General features: G+C 40.0%; 1 protein-coding gene across 2 annotated transcripts in view; it reads right to left on the bottom strand.

Moving 5' to 3' along the window:
• OLFM3 (olfactomedin 3) overlaps positions 1–14749 on the bottom strand; it is a 675349-nt gene that overhangs the window by 276323 nt on the left and 384277 nt on the right. For both annotated transcript variants that reach the window (XM_086954320.1, XM_086954316.1), the window contains exon 2: positions 1463–1609. In XM_086954320.1, coding sequence (XP_086810446.1) covers positions 1463–1609 — 147 coding nt within the window. The remainder of the gene's footprint in view (positions 1–1462; positions 1610–14749) is intronic.

The raw sequence follows: 14749 nt of genomic DNA, 5'->3' as shown, positions 1-14749 counted from the left end.
AAAGGAAGAAGGGGTCCCCCATTTTGAATTTTGGAAATAGATTGCACTGTGGGATTGTCTCCAGTAGGGAAAACGGGAACTGCTACAAATGTGAGTGGAGTTTACCTAATTGTTTAGGGAAGAACCAGGAGTAACCCCACTCACTAGCTGGTGCCAACCATAATTGTGGCTCCTCGAGGACCCTTCTCAGAACACTTATCTGAACCTGTGGAAGAACAGAAGATGGGCGGCATCTACTAATTATACCTGTGAGTAGACTTGTGGGACAAAACTGCCTTCCACAAAACAATTTCCTAGCTCAACATGGCCTTAATCATCCTCATTGCATCTAGTTATATTTCATGAGTGGGATGCAGTGGGAAGGAAGTCTGTTGGTTGTTTATATTGTTGTGAACTCTCTACATTATTTCTCATACTGCTCTTCACAACCCTTTTAGTGGCTTTAGTAGAGTGTGCAGCTGACTATATCTCTATTGCTTTTTTTTTGGTCCTGTCTGTCAACTGCTATTAGTACATGACTTTAATATTTTTAATATTGTCCCATTTGTCCTCTCCTCTTCAACTGATACTATCTTGTTTTGGGACAACATTTTTAGGCCTGGCCAATAGACACATTTAACTGCTTCACTTGGACCTGTTCCTACCTGTGCCTCGGACAAAGAAATGGACTCCAGTGTCAGTTGGACTTCCTGTGTAAACTAAAGGGCCACAGCACGCTGCAAACAGCCTTATCCTGAAGTGCCCAGCAGGCCAATAGCAAGTGGAATTGAAATACACCCTGCTGGTGGCCTTTGGCAGATTGAGCATTAATCGCCAAGTGCTGTTACTGAGGTTCTAGGACCCTTGGCTTTGTTTAACTGGATTTCACCCAACAGATCTGAAACATTGGAACTTAGAAGTTGTTGCAAGTTCTAGATTTCCAATGGATTAGTACCAACCACTAAAGGCCAATCAGCCCAAGGAGCGACTTCCCTGGGCTGAAGAAAAACATTTCTCCCTAATAAATGCATCCACATCAAATGACTTTTACAAGATAATTTGCCATCCTGGTGCTAAAGTGATTAAGGTGATTTATTGAATATCACAGATTCCAGTATGCAATACCATTCATTCTAGAGACTGGATTTTAATTGAGGCATTTTAAAATCAGCTCCATAATAATTAAATAATACATGTAACCTCCGGATATGCCTATACTGCATAAACAAAGATTAAACAAAAACGTTTAAGATTACACTTGGTACAAAATGGGACCTTCTCAGCATTGATACTTCTTAGAACCTTTCGAATTAAGACATTTTCATGCAAGTGCATTGGTCTCTATGTATCATGTACTCTTAGCAGAGATGTAAATCACAAATACCTCACTGTGGCTGATTGAACATACAATATAACTATTATGTATTTATGAATACAATTGTGGAAATATAACAAAACTGGAGTTCAAGATTAGCACAATTACCTTCTCTAATAATTGCTTCAGCTGCTTGCTTTTGGCATCCCTGGAGCATAGATTTTGTTCTGGTGCAACCACGGTGCAAATACATCTCCCATCCGAATCTTGTGCAGAACTGTAAACTTGCCACCCCTCCTTTGGACTCACTTGGGCCTGTTTGAGAAAAACAAAAATGTGTCAAATCTGCACACCTTGTATGGAATGATTTATTTTCTGCATTCCTTCCATTTTATATATATATTTTGTAAATCTACTACCCATATTCCACAAGTCATATTTGTATACAACCAGATAAGGAACTCCAAGTACATTTAGGGACATGTTAGGGCTACACAATGATGAATGTTAATCTGGGAGAGTTCCCTCAAAAGAAATCCACCATGGTCAAACAGCACTACCTGTCACTGTCAGCACTATGCTCACTGTGGTACAAATGAGGCTCACTCCATTCCCTACCTGGTACAAACAGAAAACTTAAGACATAGCTATGAGCCCACTAGCGCTGCTAGTGCACTACTCAATGTGGTGCAAGCGCGACCCAACTCAAAAAAGATATTTATGAAGGCATGCAAGGCCACCTTGCGTGGCCCTGGGTGGCTTCATGTAAAGCCATGCAGAGCAAATAGCTGCCTTTTCTTACTCTGTGCCAAGGATGCACTATATGGGCAATGCGTGGGAGTTTCCATGCAACTCGCATGGTTTTTGATGCATTCCCAAATTGACCAGAACTGGCAAACCTGGGAATGCATCAAAAAGATACACCTCCCTAGGTGGGGCATAACAAGGAGAAATATCTTTTTTTCCTTGTTACTTCCTCTTTCTATGTATGCAGCAATCATAAAAAGACGAATTTGCCTCTCAGGATTGCTTTTGTGCAGGAAGGGGTTCCGTCCTGCACAAATTCATCCCTGATTGCAACACAGGCCCCCTTGCACCATGCGGTGCTAGGCAGCCAAACAGCGCCAGCGCAGGGACAAGGGCAGCTATACATCATATTCTTTTAAATACATTGAATTCCTGCCCTTTGCCTGTAATGCAGCGCAGTACGGTTTGCTGTGCTGTGTTGAGTTACTTTGCCATAAATATGGCCCTTTGTATTTCGAGATGGGCTGCAGATGAAGAAAAAAACATATCAACATTTAGCTAGTTTACGTTAGGTCGATCTGCAGATGATTTCATAAAGAGAGGACTGGACAGGCCTATTTTTCCTGCCATAGTTTTCATTATGAAATTAATTCCTGCTTTTGATTTAAGACCAGACAGAACCACCTACAGCTCTATTTGATGGAGGGGAATATATAACATAATCAGGGCGTGGAACCTGTATGTAAAATTCGTAAAGCAACATAACATTGGAGAATTCACGATAAAAGTTCTCCAAAAGTCGACGTTTTGAATTTTCACTATGTTCATCATTTGGTGGCCTATTAATAGATATTTAATTTTTTGACAGCATATTTTATTAGCACCATCTGCAACACCCTCACAGCAGTTTCCTTAGAAACAACTGGTAAGTGCCTAATTAGGCTTCAGAATTTATCTGATGAAGCACTGTAAAAATGTAGCAACATGAAAGTAACGAGTAAAATGCCAGGTGTTATTAGTTTGCTACAGATCCTTTATGGAAATCTTTTGGTGCTGCGCTTAGAAACCGAATTAATGAGGTTTATTGTAGGAATAAAGTACTTGTGCTAAATAATAATTTAGAATATAGTGAGCAACTTACAAATCGCGGAATTTCATTGGAGAAAGGCTTCTTACAGTTGTCGCGGCCCTGTTCTGGGTTATGTTATCACTCATGGCTGATTGGCTGCGATTGAGTACTCACTTATGGGTGGGGTGCTGCCCTTATGCACACATGAGGCCAGTTCACTTATGACCAGATATAAAAAGAATAGAAAAATGAAGCCATTTTTTCCTTTGCATAACCAGGCCATACCAACATTTTCAAATATAAATCCAGACTTTCCAAATTACACTATGCTAACAAGTGGACAACATAATGATTATGCTACCGACTTAATTAAAATTTCGGTGCAGTACAGAACATTCTTTTATAATGGCTGTTGTGGAAAATGTTTTGCTGTGTTTCCCGATTATGTTGGTTGAACTTACATTTGATAGGACATTCCTATTTTCCAAATCACTTCCAAAAGAAAAAGATATAAACCACAATGGCAGCCTGAACTTTTAATTTGGACAACATTGGCACTTCAAAATAATCACCAACAGTACATGGTCTTAACTATCCTCATCTCGTCTAGTTATAATTTATGAGTGGGATGCAGTGGGAAGGCTGATGGTGCTTCCATATATGTTCTTGAAACTATCCTGTATTTCTTACACTGCTCTCTACACCATGTTCTTGGTTCTAGTAGAGTTTGAAGCGCACTAAATCCCTATTACTTGTTTTGGTACAATTTGCCAATTATTCTTAATTCCTGTCATAAGTGTTTTGAATATTGTCCCATTTTTTCTGTCCTCTTCAATTGATACTCTCTTGTTTAGGGATATCAATTTTAGGTCTGGCCTACAGACAGTTTTAACTATCTCGCATCCCTTGTACATTAAAAATTCATAACTAGAAATGCATAAAAACATATTTACATATGGGGTTAGGGCGAACCATTATATCTATATGTTAAATTGCCATTTACAGTGTGCTTCCTCTCACCAGTACCTTCAACTTGTGACAATGGGTCAGCCCACTTCAGTCGTAGTCTCTCCTGCACTACAGGTGAAGACATTTTGCTTGATTGCATGTGCACCTATGATAGTCTTTCGATAGTGGTTTGAAGCCACCCCGCTGATTAAAAATCTTATAAAAGAAGAAAACTCAAAGGAGAGGACCTGGAGGCCATACTTTCCTTTTCCATGTGTGAGAGGATGCTATGCTGATTGATTTTTTAACTATCCTTTGCATTTTAAGCTACAGTCGGAAGCTGATGGACTTGTATATACCTATGTTGGCTGCTTAATTTAATTAGAATTTTTTTGAAGTGGTTATCTTTAAATCCTTTATGTACAATTGAATGTCTGTCATATTTAAACAACTCATGAAATATACAAAATATAAATAAATATTTTGATCAGAAGAATTTTTCTATATGTAGACATGATTTATATTAGGGTGCTCTCTATATAATTGTAGATATATAACTTCTGTCGAAGGAGGTATTGTTATCAATGAGTTCCATTGCTATCTTCGCTAGCTATAATTTCCTTATACTAGCCATCTAAGAAAGCCTGCTTAATGTTTGGCATTGTGATGCAAGCTGTTATACTGTTAACTGAACTCCTGAAGTAATTACTTATGCAATTAATTTTGAATGTTTAATACAATAACCAAATTAATCAATTATCTGTCTGAGTTAATTGAGTACTGTTGATTTTCCTATTCAATCTGAGCTATTTGACCTAATTTGTTCTATGGAGTATCATTTAGGACTGACAGAACATCAAGTGTTAGTTCTTTTGCATCGCAGAGCTTGTGGTCTGCATTATTCTAACTCGACTTCTTTAGGTGATTGGGTTATCCTGTCGCTATTCTTTATTTCTACAGCATAGTTTGGAGAGCAGTGTAACTAAATCTGATCTCTAATTTGTGAAGTTGCTTGTCAATTAATGGTCCCCGTCAGAAAGCTAACATGGAGTTTGATCACCCTAATTTCCACTCTTCCGATCGGTGGAGAAAGATTTATCAAAGGATCATTGCCTGTGTGGAAAATGGAAACGCCTCAGATTGCCTAACCGTAAAGGGCCCAGTACGGTTAGAGTAGAAAGGAGTGTAAGCATATAATAAATAATTGTATCACGATTTACGCTGCACCATACATAAAACACCTTACATCTCTCAACCTCTACCCATCTACCACCCTTAACCCCACTCAATCCTTCCCCCTGTAGCCTTACACTCTTTTCCTCTACCTACTCATAAACCCTAAAATGCCCCTTTACCCCTTCCCACCCCTTCACTCCTTAATCCTAAAATAATCTTTGACACCTTTATCTCTACTCACTTTTCAACCCTAAATTCCCTCTAACCTGTATAGTAAAGTCTGTGAAGTAAAGGCATGTGAAGTGAAGACACACAGGCAGGTGATTTAAACATTAGATTAGATCTTCATTTAGACCAATCGTTTTGCAACAATCAAGTCAAAAGGCAAAACTATTCTATGAAGTAGTTTCGTGTTTGTTTAAGGTGGTAATTGTGTAATTTGTCATAAAAGACTTATGGCATAAATGATATCCCCTTCCTGGGAAGTATTTTATTATCGAAATCAACTTAGAGACTATTCACAAATTATTTTAGGCTTCTGGTGCCATTTTTGATGCAAATATTTAAGGTATGAATCCTACTGATTTTTCGGACATAACTCCCATTAATTGCAAAGCCATGGACGATGGTGCTAGGCCTTTCATTGGAAAGCAGTTTCACAGAAGATATTAAATATCCTGCTGAATGAAGAGCAAACGCTTACAATAAACAAGGTTTACTGTATTTGCCAGGCATGTAGAAGGAACTTACTGGATAGTATACCAAAGTGAATGACGCAAGAATACCTCTAAGCCTTTGGATGTTTGTGATTAAAGCATAAAATGCTACTACTTCACACCCACCAATTCTACGGCACATTTAACCAGGCAGGGTGGTCTGTAATGACAGCCAATTTATAATGGACTATTCGTTATCATTTTGGCATGTGCTGGTCATAGGCTACTTATCTGACAGAATACCAATCTTTACCCATGTTAACAAAGTCTTGAAAAAGGAACACATTTATGAAAAGCATATAGTAGATGAGGCAAATTCAGTACGCCCGGGACTATATCATAGGTAGAACAACAGTGTGTCTAAAGAAAACACATCTGGAGAATACAGTGCAAATATGGAATTTCTATTTGAAAATGTTAGTGTTCTGTCCATAACGTGCTAAAGTGAACAAAAATGTGATAGGATTGGTGTGCTGCTTTAGCACTAGTGATAAGTGAATCTGGAACAATTGTAGAACAATTTCCCACCAAGTGAGTTAGGAATCCTGAGCTGATCACCCATGCAGGCTGAATTGGAATTATTTCCAAAATATTACTGGCTGCATGGACTACCTACTATCACTGTAAGAAAAATAAATTATGCCTTTCTCCACCATGCACAATCAATTCCTCAAAAAAAAGAGCAACTCATACGTCCCTGCGAACTGGGTATAGCAAGTTCCTAATATCTTGCAACAATTTAAGCAAAGTTAGCATTTTACACAGTCAATAGGTTCAAATCCTTATAAGTTTATTGTTATGCTCTGTTTATTTTATGACTTCAGAGAGAAACATATCTGGAAAGAAAACAGCCCAACAGAAATTCTTTTTCAGCACTCACTTCAGCCGAAGAGAGTGCTTTTTCTTTGCAACTACAGTTTGCAACTACGCGGTTCTCTTCAGGACAGAGATTCTGGGGACTACAGCAGAAAAGTCAACTTGAAAATAACTAATAGCACCATTAGGTGTCACATACATCACTGTCCCTAGGGCTTCCTTCTTTACCTAGGGCATCCTTCTTTATCTAATAGCACAAGTGGGTGTCAAATACCCCACTGTCCCTAGGGCATCCCTCTTTAACTAATAGCACCAATGGGTGTCAGATACACCACTGTCCCGAGGACATTTCTCTTTAACAATTAGCACCAATAGGTGTCAGATATACCTTTGACCCTAGGGCATCCCTCTTTAATGAATAGCAAAAGTGGGTATCAAATAAACCATCGTCCCTTGGACATCCCTCTTTAACAAATAGCACCTGTGGGTGTCTGATACACCCCTGTACCTTGGGCATCCCTCTTTAACGAACAGCACCAGTGGGTGTCATATACAACACAATCCTGAGGACATCCCTCTTTAATTAATAGCATCAATAGGTGTCTGATACACCCTTGTACCTTGGGCATCCCTCTTTAACGAACAGCACCAGTGGGTGTCATATACACCACAATCCAGAGGACATCCCTCTTTAATTAATAGCATCAATAGGTGTAAGATGCACCACTGACCCAGGGATATCCCTCTTTTACAAACAGCACCAGTGGGTATCAGATACACCATCGTCCCTTGGACATCCCTATTTAACAAACAGCACTAGTGGGTGTCAGATACATCATCTTCACTTGGACATGCCTCTTTAACAAATAGCACCAGTGGGTGTCAGATACACCACTGATCCTAGTGCATCCCACTTTAAGGAATAGCGTAGTGGGTGTCTGATACACCCCTGTCCCTTGGGCATCCCTCTTTAACGAATAGCACCAGTGGGTGTCTGATACACCCCTGTCCCTTGGGCATCCCTCTTTAAGGAACAGCACCAGTGGGTGTCATATACACCACAATCCCGAGGATATCCCTCTTTAATTATTAGCATCAATGGGTGTCAGATACACTACTGGCCCTGCGATATCCCTCTTTTACAAAACAGCACCAGTGGGTGTCAGATACATCATCATCACTTGGACATGCCTCTTTAACAAATAGCACCAGTGGGTGTCAGATACACCACTGATCCTAGTGCATCCCTCTTTAAGGAATAGCGTAGTGGGTGTCTGATACACCCCTGTCCCTTGGGCATCCCTCTTTAACGAATAGCACCAGTGGGTGTCTGATACACCCCTGTCCCTTGGGCATCCCTCTTTAAGGAACAGCACCAGTGGGTGTCATATACACCACAATCCCGAGGATATCCCTCTTTAATTATTAGCATCAATGGGTGTCTGATACACTACTGGCCCTGCGATATCCCTCTTTTACAAAACAGCACCAGTGGGGATCAGATACACCATCGTCCCTTGGACATCCCTCTTTAACTAAAAGCACCAATGGGTGTCAGATACACCACTGTCCGGAGGACATCCCTCCTTAACTAATAGTACCAATGAGTGTCAAAAACACCACTGTCCCGAGGACATCCCTCCCTAACTAATAGTACCAATGGGTGTCAGATACACCACTGTCCCGAGGACATCCCTCCTTAACTAATAGTACCAATGGGTGTCAGATACACCACTGTCCCGAGGACATCCCTCCTTAACTAATAGCGCCAAAGGGGTGTCAGATACACCACTGTCCCGAGGACATCCCTCCCTACCTAATAGCACCAAAGGGGTGTCAGATACACCACTGTCCCAAGGACATCCCTCTTTTTTTGTTCAATAAGTTTATTCCATTTTTAAGAAGTGTAAAAAATAGATGAATACAATACAAGGTGATACAATCGATGAAAAAATCAAGAGGAACAGTACATTATTTGGTCCAATAACAAACAGGGTTTCTCAAACAATACATTAGTAAAATATGAAATACCAAAAGGTATATGCCAATGAACCAAAATCCCCATCAAAAGTACCACCAACATAAAAGAAAAGGAAAAATAGCGAGAGAGAAAAGAAACAAGAAAAGAGGAAAGAGAACGAGAAAGAAGACAGCAAGAAAAAGAAAAGGAGAAGATTGAAAAGGGTACAGGGGGGTAAGGAAAAGAGAAGGATGAGAAGGAAATGAAAAGAAGGATCTACTACGGAGCTAAAAGGAGACAATGAAGAACAGCAATCAACTAGATGACAAAACCCCTCTTTAACAAATAGCACCAGTGGGTGTCAAATACACCACTGTCCCTCTGGCATCCCTCTTTAACGCACAGCACCAGTGGGTGTCAGATACACAACTATCCCTAGGCATCCTTCTTTAACTAACAGCACCAATGGGTGTAAAATTTACCACTGTCCCGAGGACATCCCTCGTTAACTAATAGCATCAATGGGTGCCAGATATACCAACGGCCCTAGGGCATCCCTCTTTAATGAATAGCACCAGTGGGTGTCAGATACAACCCTGTCCCTAAGGCATCCCTCTTTAACGAATAGCACCAGTGGTTGTCAGATACACCATTGTCCCGAGGGCCTCCTGCTTTAACGAGTAGCATCAGTGGGTGTCAGATACACCACTGTCCCTAAGGCACCCCTCTCTGAGTCCCAGATAGATGCTGTCAATGAATAACTGCTGCACTGAGACCTGTGCATGTTGGAGTGCATGTAAATAACATGCAAATGCTCTGGAAATAGATAGACCTTTACCATCATTTACAGGCCATTTCTGCATCATTGTTTGCTACGGAGACACAAATATGTATATATTTCACAATTTAATGCAACTCAGTCAAATGATGTCAGCCAAGAATTGGGAAACCATTCAGCTAAATTGATCTTTAGTATGAAAGTTCAGTAGGGCTATTTCCCAAGACCTATGCCTTTCATATGCCTTTGCATATTTTTCCATTGCACTGGTAATAATAAATCACATTTTTATTTGGAAACTATACAATACAAATAAAATGCATGTAAAACCGACTGCTATTTTTAATTTGTATTGCACAATAAAGTAATGTAGAAAACAACCTTCACGCTACTTATAGATTGCCCGCATATCTGAAATGGCATGGTCCTTACTTAACATATTAATTAACTAATAGATATTTTTAAATCTACATAAGAATAAATAAATAATGCATTTTTATTGCCTTAGTAAGGTCAAATATCGTAGTACAGAGCATCTCAACCTTTTTTTTAAAAAGCTACAAATTAGTGACTTTTGCTGGTACGATTTATTAAATATGATGCATGCATTAAACAAGTTTAATAACATATCATGTTTTGCCAGGCACCCAAATACGCCTTATAATAAACGAGGTAAAGAGAAAAATTACAAATAAATATAGCATCATATATGTTCATAAACAATGGGTTTCTATTAATAATGATCAGAGTCTTAGCACCCTTTTGGTCATTTCTAGTACAATAATCACTGACCGTTAGTCTTCCAAGGCTTAGAAACTAATGAACGGCACTGTAGTGATTCAGATTTTGCAGGACAAGGAAAGTACTAATTATGTCATAAATATGTATTTAAGAGTTTTATGAAAACTCGCAGAAGGCTCCGTGATTACTGAATTTCCTAAGCATTTATGGCATTACAGAAAGGATAAGTAAGAAGATAAGTAATGTTTATAATAGGAATATGCACAATATGCATATAATCTCTTACTCTGTTGTGCTTTAATGTGTTTATATATTAATCGAAGCCATGGCGTCCTTGGGCAGTTAATACGTGCATATATTTCCATAAAAGATTAACAATACATATTGTAATTATAATAATTTCCACAACAGCAACCGTAATAAAATTGTTTAAGGCATCCATTGGGAAAAACGTATCTGTAAATTGTATTTATATAGCACGAACTTCCCCTGACAAGGCGTTGCAGCACTTTGTGGGGAGTAACAATGGCACAGAATGCTGGCTCGGAAGCCTGGTTATTCACTGCTGCAACGTAACAGCAGTCAGACATGAGCTTTGCTTTCCATTGCTTTAGCATGCAATGATCAGGCAAGCTCTAAAGGAACTGCCGCACCATCATTCTGTGGACTCACAGGAGGCGAGTGCCAGCGAATGGCAGTCTGCCATATAATCCTTTTACTTGTTAGAAATGCCAGATACTTGAGGGAGGTGGTGGAAGGCGCCAGGAGGAATGACTTTGCCAACTGATGGCATACAGTAGTTCTTCAGGTGCATTTGCTCTCTGCTCTTACACTGAAATCAGACAACATGGCCCTCACTTCAGGAGGGGTAGGATATCTTATAAGCAGTTGAGTCAGAATATCATGTATGATTTTCTCTTTTATAAGGGGGGACTGAGTGAGGATGAGGTAGGTGGCAGGATGCCTAATGGATTTGTCAAGTCAGAAATGTGGAATTCCATGGGTAATATAACCCTATATGACATTAACTTTAATGTCAATATTTTGGCCCAGATCCAGTTATCAGATTGCCAAGTAAAAGTAAAAAATCTTTATTGCATGATTACCTAAAATCTTTTACAAAAGGCAATATCATAAAAAGAGACCAAATATATATAATATAAAGGAAAATGTAATCAGATTGGATCATATCATATTGGTTCATAAGGATCAAACAGGATTTGAGGGAAGCCTTCACTGAACTGATTACCGGCATCGCCATTTTGATGTCAAACACTTTGGTTCAAAGAAAATTGGCATCATTTTATGTGATAAAGGCATTCATTAAAGTCAGATGAAAGTTTATGTTCATGAAGTTACAATAATTCAGTATTTTTTGCCTAGTCCAGTTAATGTGTAACCTCCTACATAGAGAAACTAACACAAAACACCTCAACAATGGATTTTGATCAGCACTATGCCTCTGGCACTCGAACTTAAGACCAGCAGCAATTGCCTTTCCTTTTATGCTCGGTATTAACCATATATATGGAACCACTAATGTTGATTACATTATTTTCTACAGTTCAGCAATCACATATAACTGTGCCAAGGAATTAAGTAAATCTAGCTAAATAGGAATAGTTTCATTTTCAGTGGTTTTCTGTCGCATACGAAGGTGGGTTCTACTCCCAAGGATGGACTGATGGTGTTCCAGAATCTGTAGCCTTTTGCTTCCATAGACCCCATGTTCGAGTCATATATTTACACAACCGCTGTTGGTTTAGTTTTCCATCGAACAAGCAGAGTGTGTAGCGTGCTGATATTTTGGACCTTTTTCCCAGTAGATTTATAGGGTCTTACATTTGATCATGAGCTTAGGTGGTAGCCGGGTGAATGTTTTCAGCAGCAAGGAGGAGCAATACTGTATTCCCTATATTCCCATGTTTCTGGCTTGAAGAGTTGTTTATGAGTGGGTTTAAAAGGCCTGAAGGCCTGTCAAAGGCTAGTGAGACAGGCTGACATCAAAGGGTCTCAGTCATGGATGGTTCCATCCATCTCTTCTGTCCTTCATTCACTACAGAAAGTTCTCTTGAGTCATGGCTGCCAACTTTCACAGGCCCGTGCGTGATGTGCTGCACCAGGCTAGGTTTTTCCCTTTAAATTCTGGGACTTGCAGTCCTGTTTTATAATGAAATAAACAAGATTAAAAGTCCTAGCAAAAAACTGGACTGCAGCAGCACATCACGCCTAGTCCTGGGAAACATGGTAGGGCTGTAGAGAGGAGGCAATGCTATTAGACTTATTTAAGTTGCTGGAAGTGATTTCTGTCCACGGTCTGTGTACATTTAGAAGTCTAAATAGAAATGATTTAGCAGGCCTGTCAAGATGGTGCACACAGATGTTGAACAAGAGAAAAGAATGGAATAGTTTGAAAGACAACGCAGGCATAGTATTGAACTGTTTCGATCCGGATTCTTCAACTAGTGTTCTCAAAAAAGGATTGGAGCGACTCAAGGGTAGTGTCCCATGTTTTCACCCACTTATGTAACGCATCAAAAAGAACGATTAGGTCAATAGTTGTACACAGCTGCCAAAAAACTGATAAAAATAAAAGAAATTCTTTACAAGCACTCCCAACCACCTACAAAATGTTGGCTTACTCGCTAAGTTCGCTTGCACTGCAAAATTGTTAGATAGAGCTGGTGCCTCACCACTTTCAAAATCCACCAGCTGCCACTTCATGGGACATTACTGCCCTTAGATACATCCATATTATCGTAACCCACCCGGTCGAGAGGACAGGTGTATGATGCCAATAGCCATCATTGATATTATATTTTTAACGGGCAAAATATAAAACCAAGAACGAATACACACTAACGTATATACAGCTGGAAACTAAAAGACATGGGGCCGATGTAGGAAGCATAATTCCGGTCGGTAACAGCCAAAATTACCGAATTTCGGCCGTTACCGACCGTAATTAGGCTTTTCAGATGTGGGTGGCCAAATTGTAGGATTCAGTAATTTACCAATACCGGTATTTTAGAATCGGTAAATGATATTTACCTCCAGGTAAATATCACCTTATTGTAGGTAAATATCATTTACCGATTCTAAAATACCGAATTTTACTGATTCGGTATTTTAGAATCGGTAAATGTAATTTACCTACAATAAGGTGATATTTACCTACAGAAAAATATCATTATTTTAACGATTCTAAAATACAGAATTTTACCGATTTGGTAGTTTAGAATCGGTAAATGACATGTAGATATTGATTCGGTAAACTTTTCTAAATCAGTAAAATTCGGTAAATACCGATTCGGTATTTACCGAAGTGGTATTTCCCATTCATTCCTATGGGCCTGGAGGTCCATAGGAATGAATGAGAATTACCGATTTAGTAAATACCGAATCGGTAATAGAGGGTAGACCTACAAGGGTGGCAGGGTGTCATATTGACACCCTGTTGCACCCTTGTATAGTGCATGGGTGCACATGTGGCAGACATACATGCCCTAAGGGCATGTATGTCTGCCACATGGCACTGAATAAAAAGCTAAAAATTGCTTTTTGAAAAGTATTCGGAATTTACCACCAACTAATAGTTTTGGACATGTAGGCAGAAAGGGAGAGCTTTGGTGGCAGAAATAGAATAGACAGAGTTTTAAATAAAATAATATTCACTTCACCAGGAGACCCCTTGGGAGGTGGGGGCTCTGGGCAATGGCACCCCTGACCATGCCTGAAAACGTCCTTGCAAAACAACAATTGATGGACAGAATGCAGATCAATGTCATACATTCACCCCAGTACAGAGATCTGGGCCTAAATCCATCGTTTTTTTGCACTCCACACCACCCCAGTTCAGACATGGCCATATTGCAAATCAGCCTTGACCCTGTGCCTCATGGGAACAGTCCAGCCCGAACTGCCAAGCCATGTGTTTCCTGGACCGGAATCAAGCATCCTAAGACCAGTTTCTGGCTATCAGCCGTCTTCAGCCAGGATAGCTTGACTCCAGTGGTGTGGAGAGCATGGGACTCACGTCTGAGCATACCCATCCCACTCGGGGTGACAAATGCAAAACAACAATTGATGGACAGAATGCAGAACAATGTCATACATTCACCCCAGTACAGAGATCTGGCCTAAATCTATCGTTTTTTTGGCTAACCATGCTATTCCAGTTTGAACCCAGCCATATGCCAACCAGTCTGAACTGGGGTGGTGTGGAGTAAAAAAAACGATGGATTTAGGCCCAGATCTCTGTACTGGGGTGAATGTATGACATTGTTCTGCATTCTGCCCATCAACTGTTCTTTTTGCATGTGTCACCCCGAGTGGGATGGGTATGCTCAGACGTGAGTCCCATGCTCTCCACACATCATCAACACCTCCTTCGACACCGCCACCTTCCCGGAGAGCTGGAAGCACGCCGAACTCAGCGCCCTACTCAAGAAACCTACAGCGGACCCCACCAAACTCAAGAATTACCGCCCCATCTCGCTTCTCC

Source organism: Lissotriton vulgaris, chromosome 1_1 (assembly GCF_964263255.1).
Source record: "Lissotriton vulgaris chromosome 1_1, aLisVul1.2, whole genome shotgun sequence".
NCBI lineage: Eukaryota > Metazoa > Chordata > Amphibia > Caudata > Salamandridae > Lissotriton > Lissotriton vulgaris.
Note: the sequence above shows the minus strand (reverse complement) of the source record. Positions and strands in the feature narration are given on the sequence as shown.